This window comes from Emydura macquarii, unplaced genomic scaffold, assembly GCF_026122565.2.
Source record: "Emydura macquarii macquarii isolate MOO-44397 ecotype Brisbane River unplaced genomic scaffold, CSIRO-AGI_Emac_v2 contig_1253, whole genome shotgun sequence".
NCBI classification, from domain to species: domain Eukaryota; kingdom Metazoa; phylum Chordata; order Testudines; family Chelidae; genus Emydura; species Emydura macquarii.
In genome coordinates this window covers 9,962,342-9,976,385 of record NW_027131390.1, presented here as the reverse complement: position 1 = coordinate 9,976,385, position 14,044 = coordinate 9,962,342, and the positions used below count along the sequence as shown (strand labels likewise).

At 41.9% G+C, this 14,044-nt stretch overlaps 2 protein-coding genes across 10 annotated transcripts in view; both read right to left on the bottom strand.

Moving 5' to 3' along the window:
* The window catches only part of MTMR1 (myotubularin related protein 1), a 49,820-nt gene extending 47,010 nt beyond the window's left edge, over positions 1-2,810 (bottom strand). For 4 of the 7 annotated variants that reach the window (XM_067548121.1, XM_067548123.1, XM_067548122.1 and 1 more), the window contains exon 1: positions 2,231-2,749. In XM_067548121.1, the coding sequence (XP_067404222.1) occupies positions 2,231-2,355 (125 nt within the window). In that variant the 5' untranslated portion in view covers positions 2,356-2,749. Of the gene's footprint in view, positions 1-2,230 lie in introns of all 7 variants that reach the window. The other 3 variants (XM_067548126.1, XM_067548128.1, XM_067548129.1) reach the window with 2 other exon arrangements.
* A 6,359-nt stretch (positions 2,811-9,169) lies between these two features.
* Positions 9,170-14,044, bottom strand: part of MTM1 (myotubularin 1) — a 57,320-nt gene continuing 52,445 nt past the window's right edge. For 2 of the 3 annotated variants that reach the window (XM_067548118.1, XM_067548119.1), the window contains 2 exons: positions 13,622-13,798; positions 9,170-10,875 (listed from right to left, as the gene is read on the bottom strand). In XM_067548118.1, the coding sequence (XP_067404219.1) occupies positions 10,708-10,875; positions 13,622-13,798 (345 nt within the window). In that variant the 3' untranslated portion in view covers positions 9,170-10,707. Of the gene's footprint in view, positions 10,876-13,621; positions 13,799-14,044 lie in introns of those variants that run through there. The other variant, XM_067548120.1, reaches the window with a different exon arrangement.

The following is a 14,044-nucleotide window of genomic DNA, read 5'->3' as shown; positions in this document are numbered from 1 at the left end:
GCTACACGGCAACAAATCCACACTTAATCGTTAAAAAAAACAAGGAAATTAGTATATAAAAACGTGAAGTAGTTAACGTTAACCACTTCACAACATACTTGACAACTCCACAAAACCAAGGAAGTGAAAAGTTATGCCACCTAAGAGCACATACCATCTTCTTCACCCACAAGGGGACGCATCCTATAATAAACAGCTATTGTACACCACGGAACACAAACTGTAACCATCCACCCTCCCAGATCTCCCCAAAGAATCCCAGCCTTCCATCATTCCCTTTACTAAATTACCCACTCCTAGGACAACTTCCCACTACACCCAATATCCGCAAATAATACTTTTGAGATGGTTGTTCAGCACAGGTATGTTTTCAGAAGGGATGGTAAGTGGGATAGAGTTACGGTTGTCGTGCATAGTCTATAATGTGCAGTAGCTGTGGTAATAAGTAATACATTGATGACTTCCCTAAAATCAACACTCTTATAAAAGTCCTACTACACACATTCCTCTGCCTCAGAAAAATGGAGCAAGGGAATTTTTGTTGTTGTTGTTCTGGGTTTTCATACTCCCTAAGACCCTGATCCTGCAATAAAGTTTGCCTGCACAGCACCCATTACAGAATCAAGGCCTAATTTCGTAGTGCACTTAGATACCAGGCAATAGTTGCTATATTTAAAAAAATTCCTGTAGATGTCAATGGAAGTTGCAGACACTCAGTGTTCATCAGGATCAGCGCCTGACTCACAGCAATGATGAATGTCGATATCACAGGAGGGAGGAGATTCACTACATGCAACATCAAAGCAAGCCTAGCCTGTACAACAGTTGCACATAAAAGCCTTTTCTCTGAGTGCCAGGAGCTGCAAGGTTCACTGTTGGTACCATGGTACTGTTCCTCACATATGCACAGCATGCCATCTCCCCACCAGTCTAACACAAATATCAAAGGAAAATTATTCTCTTCCCATTTCTGAGCAAAGTTACTTTGAACACTATAGGAAAAATATTTTTAAAATAACCAACTCTTGAATTATCTAAGTTCCAAATTATCATCTTTATCACTGAAAAAGATACCCTCCCCACATACTCTGATAGTGCTAACAGCTAAAGGAAATGTTACTGAACTTGCAAGAAAATTCTCCTTTGGAAAGGTACAAGCAGGAGGAATTTCAGCCTCAAAGCCTCAGAAATGTGTAAGCATCTGAAAACAAGACTGAAAGTGGCTTTTCACCTCACCTTGTAAATAAACACTGCTAGTTTAACACTAACTGCAAAAGCTCTTCACAAAGTAGTTTGATATCAAGCAACATCCACTACAGTATTTTTATCCAGAAAACATTCTTTCCTACAACTCCAAGCCCATTAAGTGTGCATCCAGGCGGAAGGAGAAAAAAAAAGAGAGAGAGATTATCATGACACCAAAATCTAAAGCTAATAGGAAGACCAATGCTCTTACTGTTTTGGGGTGCACTTTTTGCTTGATTCCAGCTGCTGGCATTTCCCTTTGAATGTTACCAATCAGTTTGTGTATATTAGATTTGTTTTTTGTTGATGTGACATAGGTATGAAAAGCTTTTAAAAAATAAATCTCTCAGATACCACTTACCTGAGAGAAGTTATGTAATAAGTTCCCCTCCCCCCCATTTTTAAGGCACGGACTCGAAGTGGATAATTTCCCCTTGGTTTGTGAGGTTGCAATGCCAGTTTCCAGAGGCATGTCACCCATGCAGCCTGCTAGTCGACGTGCAGGGCACATCTGGTGTAAAGCACCAGTCTCAACCCCCCCCCCGCCTTTTGTTGCAATAACTCACGGGGGAGTTACTTCCCCCCCCCCCGCAATTCTGCTCACCCCAGCAAGAGAGGGCCGCCGTTTCGGTGCTTTCCACAGCCGTTCAGCCCCCGGAGGCGAGGCAGCTGACGGCAGGAGCTGACGGCGGCCGGTCGGAGCTGTCCCGCGGGGCTACACACACATTTACCACACACACCAGCGAGCGGCCCGGCCCGGGGACACGGACACGGGGGGGGAGTTACCACGAAGACGGGGGGACCCGGCTGGTGAATGGGGCGCTGTCCGTTTCAGGAGCCGGGCCCCGCCGGGGAAGCTGGCGGCCCCGCGGACGGACGGGACGTGCCTTCGCCCCTCTCCCAGCCGGGCGGGAGGGTCTGACCCGGGAGGTGGGGGGCGGGGGAGGCGCCTGAGGGGGCCCCCGGCGGGCGCGGGGCTGCTCACCTCTCCAAGGTCTCCATGCTGGGCTGCCGGGAGCCCGCGGCGGCCACGCCGGCCAGCCCGGCCGTCCGCACGGATCTGCGAGCCGCCCCGCCGCCCTCCAGAGCCGGCCCCGCCGCCCGCTCCATCTCGCCGGCCAGGATGGGATGGGTCGGCTGCCCGCCGGGCCTCACGCAGCCAGCCCGGCCCAGGCCAGGCGGCGGCAGCAGCAACTGTCACCTGGCGGCGGCGGCGCTTACCCACAGGCCTCCGCGGCGCCGAGAGGGCGGGGAGCGGCCCGCCTGGGCCCCCGCCCGGGGCAGGGCCGGCCTCTAGGCGCCCAGGATGTGCCCCGGCCCCCTCCGCCGCCTGGGATCGGGCCCTCCCTCACCCACCGGGAGAGACGGGCGGGGGGGTCAGGAAAAGGGTCAGGGCGGCACCCCTGCAGCGAGCCCTCGGCCCCTGCCCCGCGGGGAGGCAGGTGTCCAGGGCCCGCCTCGCCCCTCAGGCCGGCTCGCCCTCTCCCCGCTGCACATTAAGCCCCTCGACGCCTGGGGGGTTTTTTTTTGGGGGGGGGAGGGGAGTGTCCACACGGCCGTATAAATCGGAGGGATGCGGGGCGCAGAGCTGACGCCCAGGGGCTGCAGCGAGGCAGTAGCACAGCCTGCCCCGGGAGAAGGGCGATCCCCCTTTCCCCGCTGCCCAGGGAGCGGGCTGGAGGCAGGCGGCTGTGGGTCGGGGGGAAAAGGGCGGTAGGCTCACTCGGAGTGAGTGCCCAGGCTGGGCGGGCAGCGTAGACCAGCAAAGCAGAACTAATGGGGAAAGGGAGGCGACAACACGTCAGCGAGCGTTGACTAGGGGAAGTTTGAAGAGGGTGTTACTGGTGGATGACTGACTGTTTTATTGAGATTCAGATTTTTTTGTTTACGGCCTTTTTGAAAAGGAAGGTAGATTCAGCTATGTCTATTGACCTGCTGTAACTAAGGGCTTAACTTGCATTATCAAGCCGCTTACAATAAACTAGAGCAGCAAGCTTTTTGTGTCAAGAGGAACTAGAATTGATAAGATTTTCACTAACTGTAGGGTTAGCTTTCGTTTAGCAAAAACGCTTTAGGAATCTGGTTAAAAAGGCTTCAAGGAGCTTGCCAAGTGCACATAATAAACCAATAAAGCCTCTAAACTCCATCAACTGCAGTCTGAGTTGCTCTCCTACATTTTAGATAAAGAGTTTTTTAGAAGCACAGTTGTTTGAATAATAGCATCTTCGGTAATTAACACATTTTAGGCAGTTGTAAATCTCAATGTTTCATTAAGCAAGGAGAACCTGCTCAGTGCTATATAAAACAAAAGCAAGACACAGCCTTGAAGAGTTAACAGTTTAAAAGATAGGTTCAGAGAAGACAGCAAGGAGGAAGTTAATTCATAAACCACTGTACCTGTATTGTGATGTTGGGGTGATGTGCAACAAGAGCATGCATGGTGTAAGAAGTGAATTTGTAGGAGAGCTTTGAATAAGGAGAAGATAGGGCTCGATGTAACAGAACTGGGTGGTCATTCCAGCCCTTTGAGATAGCATGCAGGTAGGAAAGGGAGAAGAAAACAAACATTTTGAAGCTGGCTTGGTAGTCACGTTAAGTGTAAGTGCAGCTTGTTCATCTTTTTACAGCTAAACTCTGTCTAATATAAAAGAAAAACAAAAAGAATTTTTTGGTGGGACAGGTATTGAGAGGATTTGTCACAATGAAGATTTATTCCAGTCATTCCAGAACCAGGGTGTAGTGCAGAAACAGCACAATAAAAGACTGAGACACACTGCTCTGAAAAATGCCTACAAACTGTCTTCTCATTCACCCTGCCTAAACTAAGTTTGGCAATTTTCATATAATTAACTTAGAAAAAACTATTGTCCGTGGCTTTTTTATTGTTTTTCTACCACTGTAGGATGATCTGCCAGCCATGGTAGTCTGGCCAGAGGTTATGAGGCAGGCAATGTTTAGGGCACCTTTTCTAGCCCCCTCTCTTAAAAAGGATGAGCAGTGCTATCCTAAAAAGGGCTGCTCAGTCATCCAGAATTCTGAACTTCTCCGCTGCCCCAGGGACGGAGCTGAAGGGCCACTAGTCCCAAGGCCGCTTACATACAGGATTGTGGCTACAACTACCAGTGGTCATCTCCATCTGGTGCTTCGCCACGCCCCCATCACAGCAGGATGTAGATTGAGGACAATGTTAATGATAATGAGATTTGATAAGAGAATGTTAATGGGATAAGATTTGTGAAAAAACCTGTGCAGGAAATTTTTAAGTAAGAAAGTCCTTGCCTGGGCAGTCCCGCTCTTTTGGCCATGGAAGTCTGATTCCAGCGACATGAAGAATCATTACAGCTAGGGACTTCTTTAGCTGCAATGGATGACTAGGATAACTTCAGTGCCTTTTCATACTCTCTGCATCCCACAGCATGCTGCTGAACCGCCTTCAGGGCCACAATCACAAATTGATTTCCTCTACCCAGTCCGCCCAAACAGTCTTTGCATACTAGCAAAAGGCAATTTCCCTAACTTGACAAGGATAAAAGACCCATCTGCTACCCTCACCTGGTGTAGCCCACTTGTTGAAGTTCTAGGAGCATGGAACATCCGCACCCTTATGGATGGACGCAATGCTCGAAGGCCTGAGAGAAGAAAAGCTCGTGTCTCCAGAGAACGCGCCCGCTACAATATTGATATTGCAGCACTAAGTGAGACTAGACTGGCCAGAGAAGGTTCTGTCCATGAGCTAAGAGGCAACTATTTTTTTCTGGAAAGGAAAAGCAGAGGATGAAGACAAGATCCATGGAGTTGGATTTGCAAGTAGAATGTCTTTCCTGAAACAACTTCCTGACCTCTCTGTGGCTCATGAATGATCGGCTCATGAAATTTTGATTCTCCCTGAATCATTATCATTAGTGCCCATGCGCCTACACTGACCAACACAGAGGAAAGCAAGGAGCAGTTCTACTAAGAACTGGACTCCATCTTCAGATCAATCCCTGCATATGACAAGCTAATCCTGCTGAGAGACTTCAACATTAAATTGGTAGAGAAAGCAGTGGCTGGAGATGTGTGATAGGACAACATGTAGTGGGAAAGATGAACAGCAATGGACTTCTCTTGGGTAAATGTCAGAACACAGTCTGCTCATCACTAACACCATCTTTAGGCAAAATGATAAATATAAATCAATATGGATGCACCCACTGTCCAAACAATGGCACCTGATTGACTATTATCACCCGCCAACGAGACATCCGTGATGTCAGAATTACCAGAGCCACACATGGCGCAGAATGCTGGACAGACCTTTGGTAAGAACAGTGCTCAACCTCACAGCGCAAGGGTCCCAAGCTCAACAGAACAGACTTCAGCATAGCAAAGTTCAAGCACATCGACTATCAATGCAGTTTCACCAGTCACTTGATGACAGGCTTCTTTTTTCATACCTACCAATCACAGGCAACCCAACAGAAAAATGGAACTAGTTCATAGATGTTGTTATTGAGACAACTAAATCAGTTCTGGGGCCAAAGCAATGAGTGGTTCAATGATAACAATGGGGACATTTCCAAACTGCTAAGTGACAACCAGAAAGCACTGTTGAATGGCAGAATGATCTCACTTCCATCTCAAAGAAAGATAGGTTTAAGTGTCTACAGAGCAAGGTCCAGTCTGAACGGAGGAGACTGCAGGATGAATGGTGGAGAGGAAAGCTGCAGAAGTTCAGTATTATGTGGATATAAACAATCCAAAGAGATTCTTTGATTCTCTCAAAGCAGTCTACAGACCATTTAAATCTGGCACAGTTCCCCTGAAATCGGCAGATGTCTTTGATGAGGGTTATGCCAAGGAGGGAATCATACAGAGAGGGGCTGAACATTTCAATAGTCTACTCAATAGACCATTCATAATCGATAGGCGTGTCCTTGATTATCCGAGAAACCCATGAAAGAGGATCTCGATCTCCTTCCATCAGTTTACGAGGTCATGAAAGCCATCAAACAATTGAACTCTGGCAAAGTGTCTGAAAGGGATGGTATTCCTGCAGAACCATACAAAGTAGCAGGCTCAAAGGCTACAGAGCTGTTTCATAATGTCCTGAGTAGCATTTGGGAGAAAGAAGAAATGCCACAAGACTTCAAAGATGCTACTATTATATCACTGTTCAAAAATAAATGCAGCAAAGCTGACTGGAAACTACAGAGGCATTACTCTCCTCTGTACAGCAGGGAAAATACTAGCTCACGTTCTTCTGAACAGACTCATTGCAAATATATCGGAGGAAAATCTACCAGAAGCGCAGTGAGGTTTCAGACCAGGTCGTAGTACCATGGACATGATTTTTTGTCATAAGACAGGTTCAGGAAAAATATTTAGAGCAGAACATGGATCTGTATGCAGTTTTCATTGATTTGACCAAAGCTTTCGATATGATCAACAGAGAGGGTCTATGGGCTTTTCTACATAAACTGGGCTTCCCAAGAAGGTTCATATAAATCATCTGTCTGTTCCATGACCACGTGACAGTGCATGTGCTCTCTAACAGTGACTCTGACATTCCAAATCTCAAAGGGAGTGAAGCAAGGCTGTGTACTTGCTCCAGTGCAATTCAATCTGTTCTTGGCCTGTGTCCTCAGCCATGCCACAAAGGACTTGGATCAGGGGATATACATCAACTCAATGGCTCCCTCTTTGGTCTTCGAAGACTCAATGCTAAGACCAAGATGCTGGAGAGAATTCTCATTGAGACGCTTTTTGCAAATGACTGCGCCTTGATGGCCCATAGACAGGACGATCTTCAGGTCATCGTTGACAGGTTTTTTTGAAACATCCCAACTCTTTGGCCCCATCATCATATTCTTGTTGAGACAGAGATCTTGTTCTAGTCAGCACCTCATTCCAATGCCCCAGCACCAGCCATCTTCATCCATGATATACAGCTGAAAAATGTGAACTAGTTCAAATATGTGGGCAGCATCATCTTGAGTGACAATTCCCTAGATAAGGAAACTGCCTCCAGAACAGTAAATATAAACCCAAAAGCAGATTGCTAGGGCCCTTGGCCAACTCTGAACAAAATTTCTCAACACAACATTCGTCTCTCCACCAAATTAAAGATCTACAGTGTAATGGTTCTAGAATCTCTCCTACCTGGATCTGAGACATCAACTCTTTATAGATGGCATATTACACAGCTTGAGCAATTTCACCTGCACTCCCTCCGTTCAATAATGAGCATTCATTGGCAAGATAGAGTGACCAATATTAAGGTCCTTGAGAAAGCAAACACAACCAGCAGTGAGAAAATGCTATTGGGAGTCCAACTTAGGTGGACTGGACATGTCATCTGAATAGAAGATCACAGTCTCCCAAAACAGATCTTGCATGGGGAGCTGAAACAGAGAAAGAAAGAAGGGTCGTCCATAGAAGCACTTAAAAGATGGGTAGTCCCATAAAACCTGATGGGTAGTCTTCAGTGGGCTGGCATCAATCTCAAAGACTTCGAGCAAGTGGCTCAGAACAGGATTCATTTGCAGTCTCTGATGAGATCAGCAAGTAGCTGGTTTGAGTAGGATCGACGAAATTGTCTCCAGGCTGCACACAAAAGGTGCACAGAGCTGCATCATCAAACATCAGAGATATGGACTTCCCATTCTCCCAGTGCAGCCGACTCTGTGCGTCAAGGTTTGGACTTCAGAGTCATATGCATAGCCATAGATGAGAACTGCAACAATATCATCATCATCAGCGACGGATTACCTACAACATATTGGCCAAGCACAATAGAGCTAACAGCTGCATACGGCCCAATTTTATATTCCACTGCTGCGTCTATGTGGAACCTCAGTGACTTCAATAAGGCTCTGTACAGGCACAGCAGTTCACCAGCACGCAGTGAACTACAGTATCAGGACTTAAATAAGCAGCTTAAAACAAAGAGAAAAAGCTGTATATTAATAATGATCATAGTTCTCATACCTACATCCATAGTCACATTAAGATGAAAAGGTTAGCATCCTAGAACAAATATAAACTTAAAGAATTTGGGGGGGGGGGGTTGTATTTAAGATAACTATTTTAATATAATTAAAAACAAGTGTTTTATTCTAAATCACTGTCTTGACAAAGAATCCAAGTGAACACATAGCTAAGTTATAAGTTTTCAAAGAATGAATTTTAGCTCTAGCTACATAAAAATGCAGTATCAACTATATTGGCACATAAATGAATTGTATATATGTAATGAAATAAGTGTATTTACTCCTTTTCACTGTATACAACTTTCCCAAACAACAGGTTTATCATGTAGTGTTTACAAAGTAAAAAGTAGATTTTCTTCACTCCTCCACACTGCTGAAAAAAATTCTACAGGTGTATTTGATCCAACTAGTAAAATTCTCAAAAACTCTAATAAAAAAAACAAACCCCAGGTTTTTAAATAAACCATACACAAATAGAAAGCAATTACATCAGAATCTGCAGAGTTTTTAAATTGCTAAGTTATACTCCGCCATAGTGATCAGTGGCTGATGTGAATTTGAGCTTTGTTGTTTATCATATGTACTGCACCAATTTTATCTTAAAATGTCAAGATTTTGGGGGGGAACTCAAAGCTGCTGCTCCAGATACGTGTGCTGAATAATGTATAAGACAGATTCAGGAGACAGTGAAATTGAGAAGACAAAAATAAGTGGAGATATAAGTCATACGTCCTTAGAACACAAACAATACAAGCAGTATTCTGCATTTCCCTGAAAAACATAGTGCAATTTTCTTAGTATAGCATTTTCTGTATCAAATTAAGAAGTGCTTTTTTTATTGCTATGCAAAATACTATTTTAAAATATTCCAATGTTCTCTAAACTCTGATTTTTATGGAACTATATGCTTTAAATTTCGCTTTTGTACCCAAATATTTACACTTTACAAAAACTGCAGAATGTCTAATAAACTATATTTTATATACTTACACAGACTTAATTTATACATATCCTATTGAATTTTGCTGTTACATTTTGTAGATCAAAACTTACATGTACAATAATTTACAAAGGTAGAATCCTCAAGAGTCAAACATTCCCTTTAAAATAACTATATTAGCTACAAACAGTCCTTTACAAATCCTATATTGCAAAAAGTACTGAACTGCCTGAAAATTGTTAAAACTTCCAAGTATATGCAAATATGAATTAAAATATCAAGTAGCAAGGTTTGTGCTGCCTTAAGTGCTTGTAACTCTAATGGAAAAAATACCTGAAAAGAGCAAATTATAGCAATAGAAGCCTCTAAAATGAAGGCTTCAAACCAGAGTTCATTGAAAGATTCAGTTTCAACGCACAAACTAAATCTGCAAATCTTGTATACTGAAATCCCTTTAAATACTTGATAAAAATAAATTTATTAAAGGAATAGATTAAATGTACTAGCTACAAATTTAAGAGGTTCCCAACTCATTACTTATAACCTTAAGAATTTTAAACTATTTTGGTATAAAAGCTGCTCTGAATAGGCACATTTCATTTTAGAAAACATTTACAAAAGCTAAGCTTATTGCTACTATTAGATATTTAATCAATGTTCTCCTATTTTTTAGATTTATATACGCCTTCTTGACAATTATTGTTCTTTTTAGGCAAATTAATGAAAACAAAAATCCAGAAAATATTGCTGACAGGACCGAGTTCAAAAATACATGTAGTATTCCACAGCTAACTAAAAAATAAGTTTTGCAATTTATTTTCCCCAAAGCCACCAAAATCCTCATCCATGTATTCTAAAATCTTCATTTGCAATATAAAAGTTAGCCTTTTTATACACTTATCTTGTTCTTGGATACATACTGAGCAAGTTGAATTGTTAATTACAAGTTTCTTGCCACCAAAATTCCTCTCAGATTTGCAATTATTTTAAACAAACCTGGAGTAGTTTTCAGATAACTAGGAAAAAATCTATTTTTGAGCACTTTACTTTTGAAAGCTCAAAAAATTAATACAACTCTTATTTTTGCCTCAAAAAGTCTAAGATTCCTAAGACTGCAAAGACTTACGCACATTCTTAACTTTATAAAGTGTGAATAACTCAACTGAAGTCAATGGCGCTATTCACAGTGCGTAAGATTAAGCACATGCTTACGTCTTCGCAGGACCAGGACCTAAAGATACAATAAATTAACGCATACTAATGAAAAAAATCAAATCAAATGACTGTCTAGTTGTATCAGATTTTTACAAAACACACTTCTAAAGCATCCCACGTTGGATAACATGTTCTCAGTCCACAGGTTCTGAAAGGCACAACATGAACTGAAGAGACCGCTCTTTCAAGTCTTCCAACTATGGAGACAGTCTAAAAAATGTCATGTTAGGAAGAGGTCCAATATAAGGCATTCAAATATTCCTTTTTGTATTATAGATCTACATTAAGCACCATTTATGGTTACAACGTTCAGCGAAAGAATCAAACATTTTTCCTTCAAAAATGAGTTTGCACATGGGACATCATCTGTGAGGGAGATGCCGATGAGGTTGATGAATTGGAAATCTTAGAATTATTTGTGATCTGCAGTTCTTCAAGTCTTCTCATGTAGTCATCACGCAATGCTAGGAGCTCCATGTAACGCTGCTCCACTGGATTTGGCTGCTAGAAAAAAAAAATCCAACAAAGCTGACTTTTACAATGTTATTTTGACCAGGCTTCCACAGCATCAGGTTCTTCCACCACCACCCAACAATCTGGCAGCACCTAACATTTGCACTCTCCAGCATCCCAAACAGGGAAGCCTTCTCAAAAGAGATACTCCATTTCTATATCTGTAGAGACCCCTTTCCTCACAACAAGAGATATCTATATCCAGCTTTGTACAAAGCCAGATCATGCTACTTCAGTATCAGTCAGAAAAGCTTGCTACTGGATGGTGAGAAGGTTGCTTATTCCCATTTCCCCATTGTCACCTTTATACATGTCATGAGCATACCTAGCTCTTCATAACCTAGGAAGTGAAAAAATAAGCCCAGATTTAAAATCCTGGGGTCTTGCTTGGATTGGCATCCTTATAAATAAAAAGGATTCTTAGGGGATTTTTGGTGGATTTCTTTTTTGAGGGGGAGGGTTAAATAAAACCTTTGCACTTAAGTTTTCTGAATTCCTCTTAAAAATGCTAGTGCATTTTCTATTAGTAAATTCTCTAATGAAACCCTGGACATCTGTGTTAAGAAATTTATTGAGCTTCAAGGAAAAAAAAGCTATTCTCATAAATAGCCGTTCTTTAAAAGGGGGTGGAGAGATAAGCATTTCCTTTGTGAGCATAATTCCATAAAACTTAAATAATCTCTGACTGTGGGGAGAAGATGATAAATTAAGTAGAAAAGAGATACTGCATGTGACAAATTCAGAGAGACAGCCTTCAATTATGCCTAGTTCCACAAGTGTCAATGGGTTGCTGCTGCTTTTCAGATATCGCCCTATAACTTTAAAGTGATCCATCAGAGAAACAGTTTCAGCAACAAAATTCCAGATCCCTGCAGGACCAAATAAAAATGCCACATACTTCAAGGATAAATAATGAATTTCTTCACTGCCCTCACATGTAATCTATTTCTCTAACATTAAGCAGCAGGTGAGGTTCTGGTACAACAGGTAGAGCATGAACCGATTGTAGAAGCTGTTGGATTCAGTTATTACCTAGTGAGTCAGCAGGAAAATAGCAAAGCTGTCGAACACGACGCCTACATCTAAAGTAGTATCACACTAAGAATGTTGTAAGTAATATTGCACTGCTTTGAGCAGTGGGTTAGACTGGATGACCTCCTGAGGTCCCTTCTAACCCTAATCTTCTATGATAGGAAACCGATCCATTGCTGGCTCAGAAGTCTCAATTATATTGTTTGTAATGGTGTTGAAAAGTATCTTGTCCCACTTACACTAGCTGTTAAAATTTAGTACTGGTTCTGGGGAACACGTCAACTGCTCATCAATTTCCTAGTGAAGATGGGGCTTAAACATATAACAGAAAAAAAATCAGCAACTTCAGAGTCTCTTTCCTCAAAAAGGTAAAAAATTCACTGTTCAATCAGGCAACATTTTTCATCATTTGCCAGGAGTTATGGAGAATCCCCATTTGTTTTTCTACCTATGCAATGGCTCTCCGGGTCAAAAATCTTTGTTTAGTAATGGCAATCAGCACCTCAAACCAGAGTTTTAATAGGTAAGTGGCCAATGGCCAGAAGCTAGAATCCTTAACTTTCTAAAAACAAATCTGTAGTTCCAGCTTTTGCAAAACACACTAACTAGCCTTTCAGCAGAAACAGCAACAACTTTAAATGAGAATGCCAAATTCAAACTGGCAGCACACTTATAATACAATATACAGGGGCTGGCTTTTTTCCAGCCTCCAGAATGCTGTAAATGATATAGAAGATCAACTACAGAAGAGAAACTGTGCCGCCTGAAAACTCCTCCTCGTTCTCAGCAGCTGGATGAAAAAGACTACTTTTGTCAGATACTGATATTGCTTCTCTCTCTTCCTCCCCTAAACACAACTCTACCACTTCTTAGGGAGGATAGCAAACACTGTGATGCACTATCTTTCTCTGCTCACTTGATCAGATTTGTACAATGTTAATCACTAAACAAAATTCTGAGTCTCCATAAATCAGTTCAATACTAAAAATCTTTAAGGATTGAAGCACTCAGAGAATTCATTAATGAGCACGCTATTTGTTTCAAGATTATGGAGTTCAGTTCTGACCCAGGCTGGTAGTGATAAAAAAATAATTGCCATCTAATGGCTACTCAATGTAAAATGATTTTGGTGGTCTTAGATGAAAGTCCTAGCAAACAAATATCCACATTAAAAAATCACCAGTACAATTGATACCTCTAGCTGGGAATCTTAGCAGAGAAAAGGACTGAATGGCAAATGCTAATCCCAAAGCAGTTTCTCTCTAGGCTGGGATAAAGACACAATGACAGGGCAGTGTGGAGTGGCTTACTTCCTGTGTCTGTACTCTACCTGTTTTATGGATAGAAAGCTTTATTCCCCAGGTTCATCAGTCACCATTTTTTTACAAGCATCAAATGTTCTTAAAAACTAAAAAAGGAAAGATTTAAAAAAAAGAAAAAAGAAAACTAAGTAGGAAAAGTGAGTTTTGGAAGGCATGTTGATGCATACCAATTAAATAATCTTAACCTCCAAAGAAAAGTCAATGAGCTCAAGAAGAGCATAGCCATACTTTTTCTCTCCTCCTGACAGATATGAGATGAAATGACTAAACTATGAGCACAAATTATATTCTGGATAGCGTAAAAAAAACTATACAAGTCATAATTAACGTGTCATCTCTTTACATTGAGAAGTATTTCATATAAGTTTGAGGAGATGACCTACTTGTTGTCGAATCCTTGGATTCCACCTAATGTAATAATTGACCCAAAGTTCCAAGTGACGCATACTGGCTACAGGATAGAGTGCTCGATTCAGTTCTTTAGTATAAAAAGGATTGGTGTGCTTTGCTTTTTCACTATTTATCAATGACCATAATGACAATGTTTTCTCAGTCACTTTCTGCAAAGAAAATGAAATGGTAAGGATTTGGAGGATTTGTACAATATAAGAGTGCATGCACCATAGTAACTCCAGTTACACTTTTCATATAGCATGGTTCTATTCTAACTAGAAGTATCACACGTATAATCGCTATATGAATATTCCAAAAGTCGTGACAAACTCACAAAGTACCCTAAAGTTTACATATTGTCTTTTAGATACACAAAAACAAGCTTGCTATCTTGCAATTGTTCCAAAAACAGT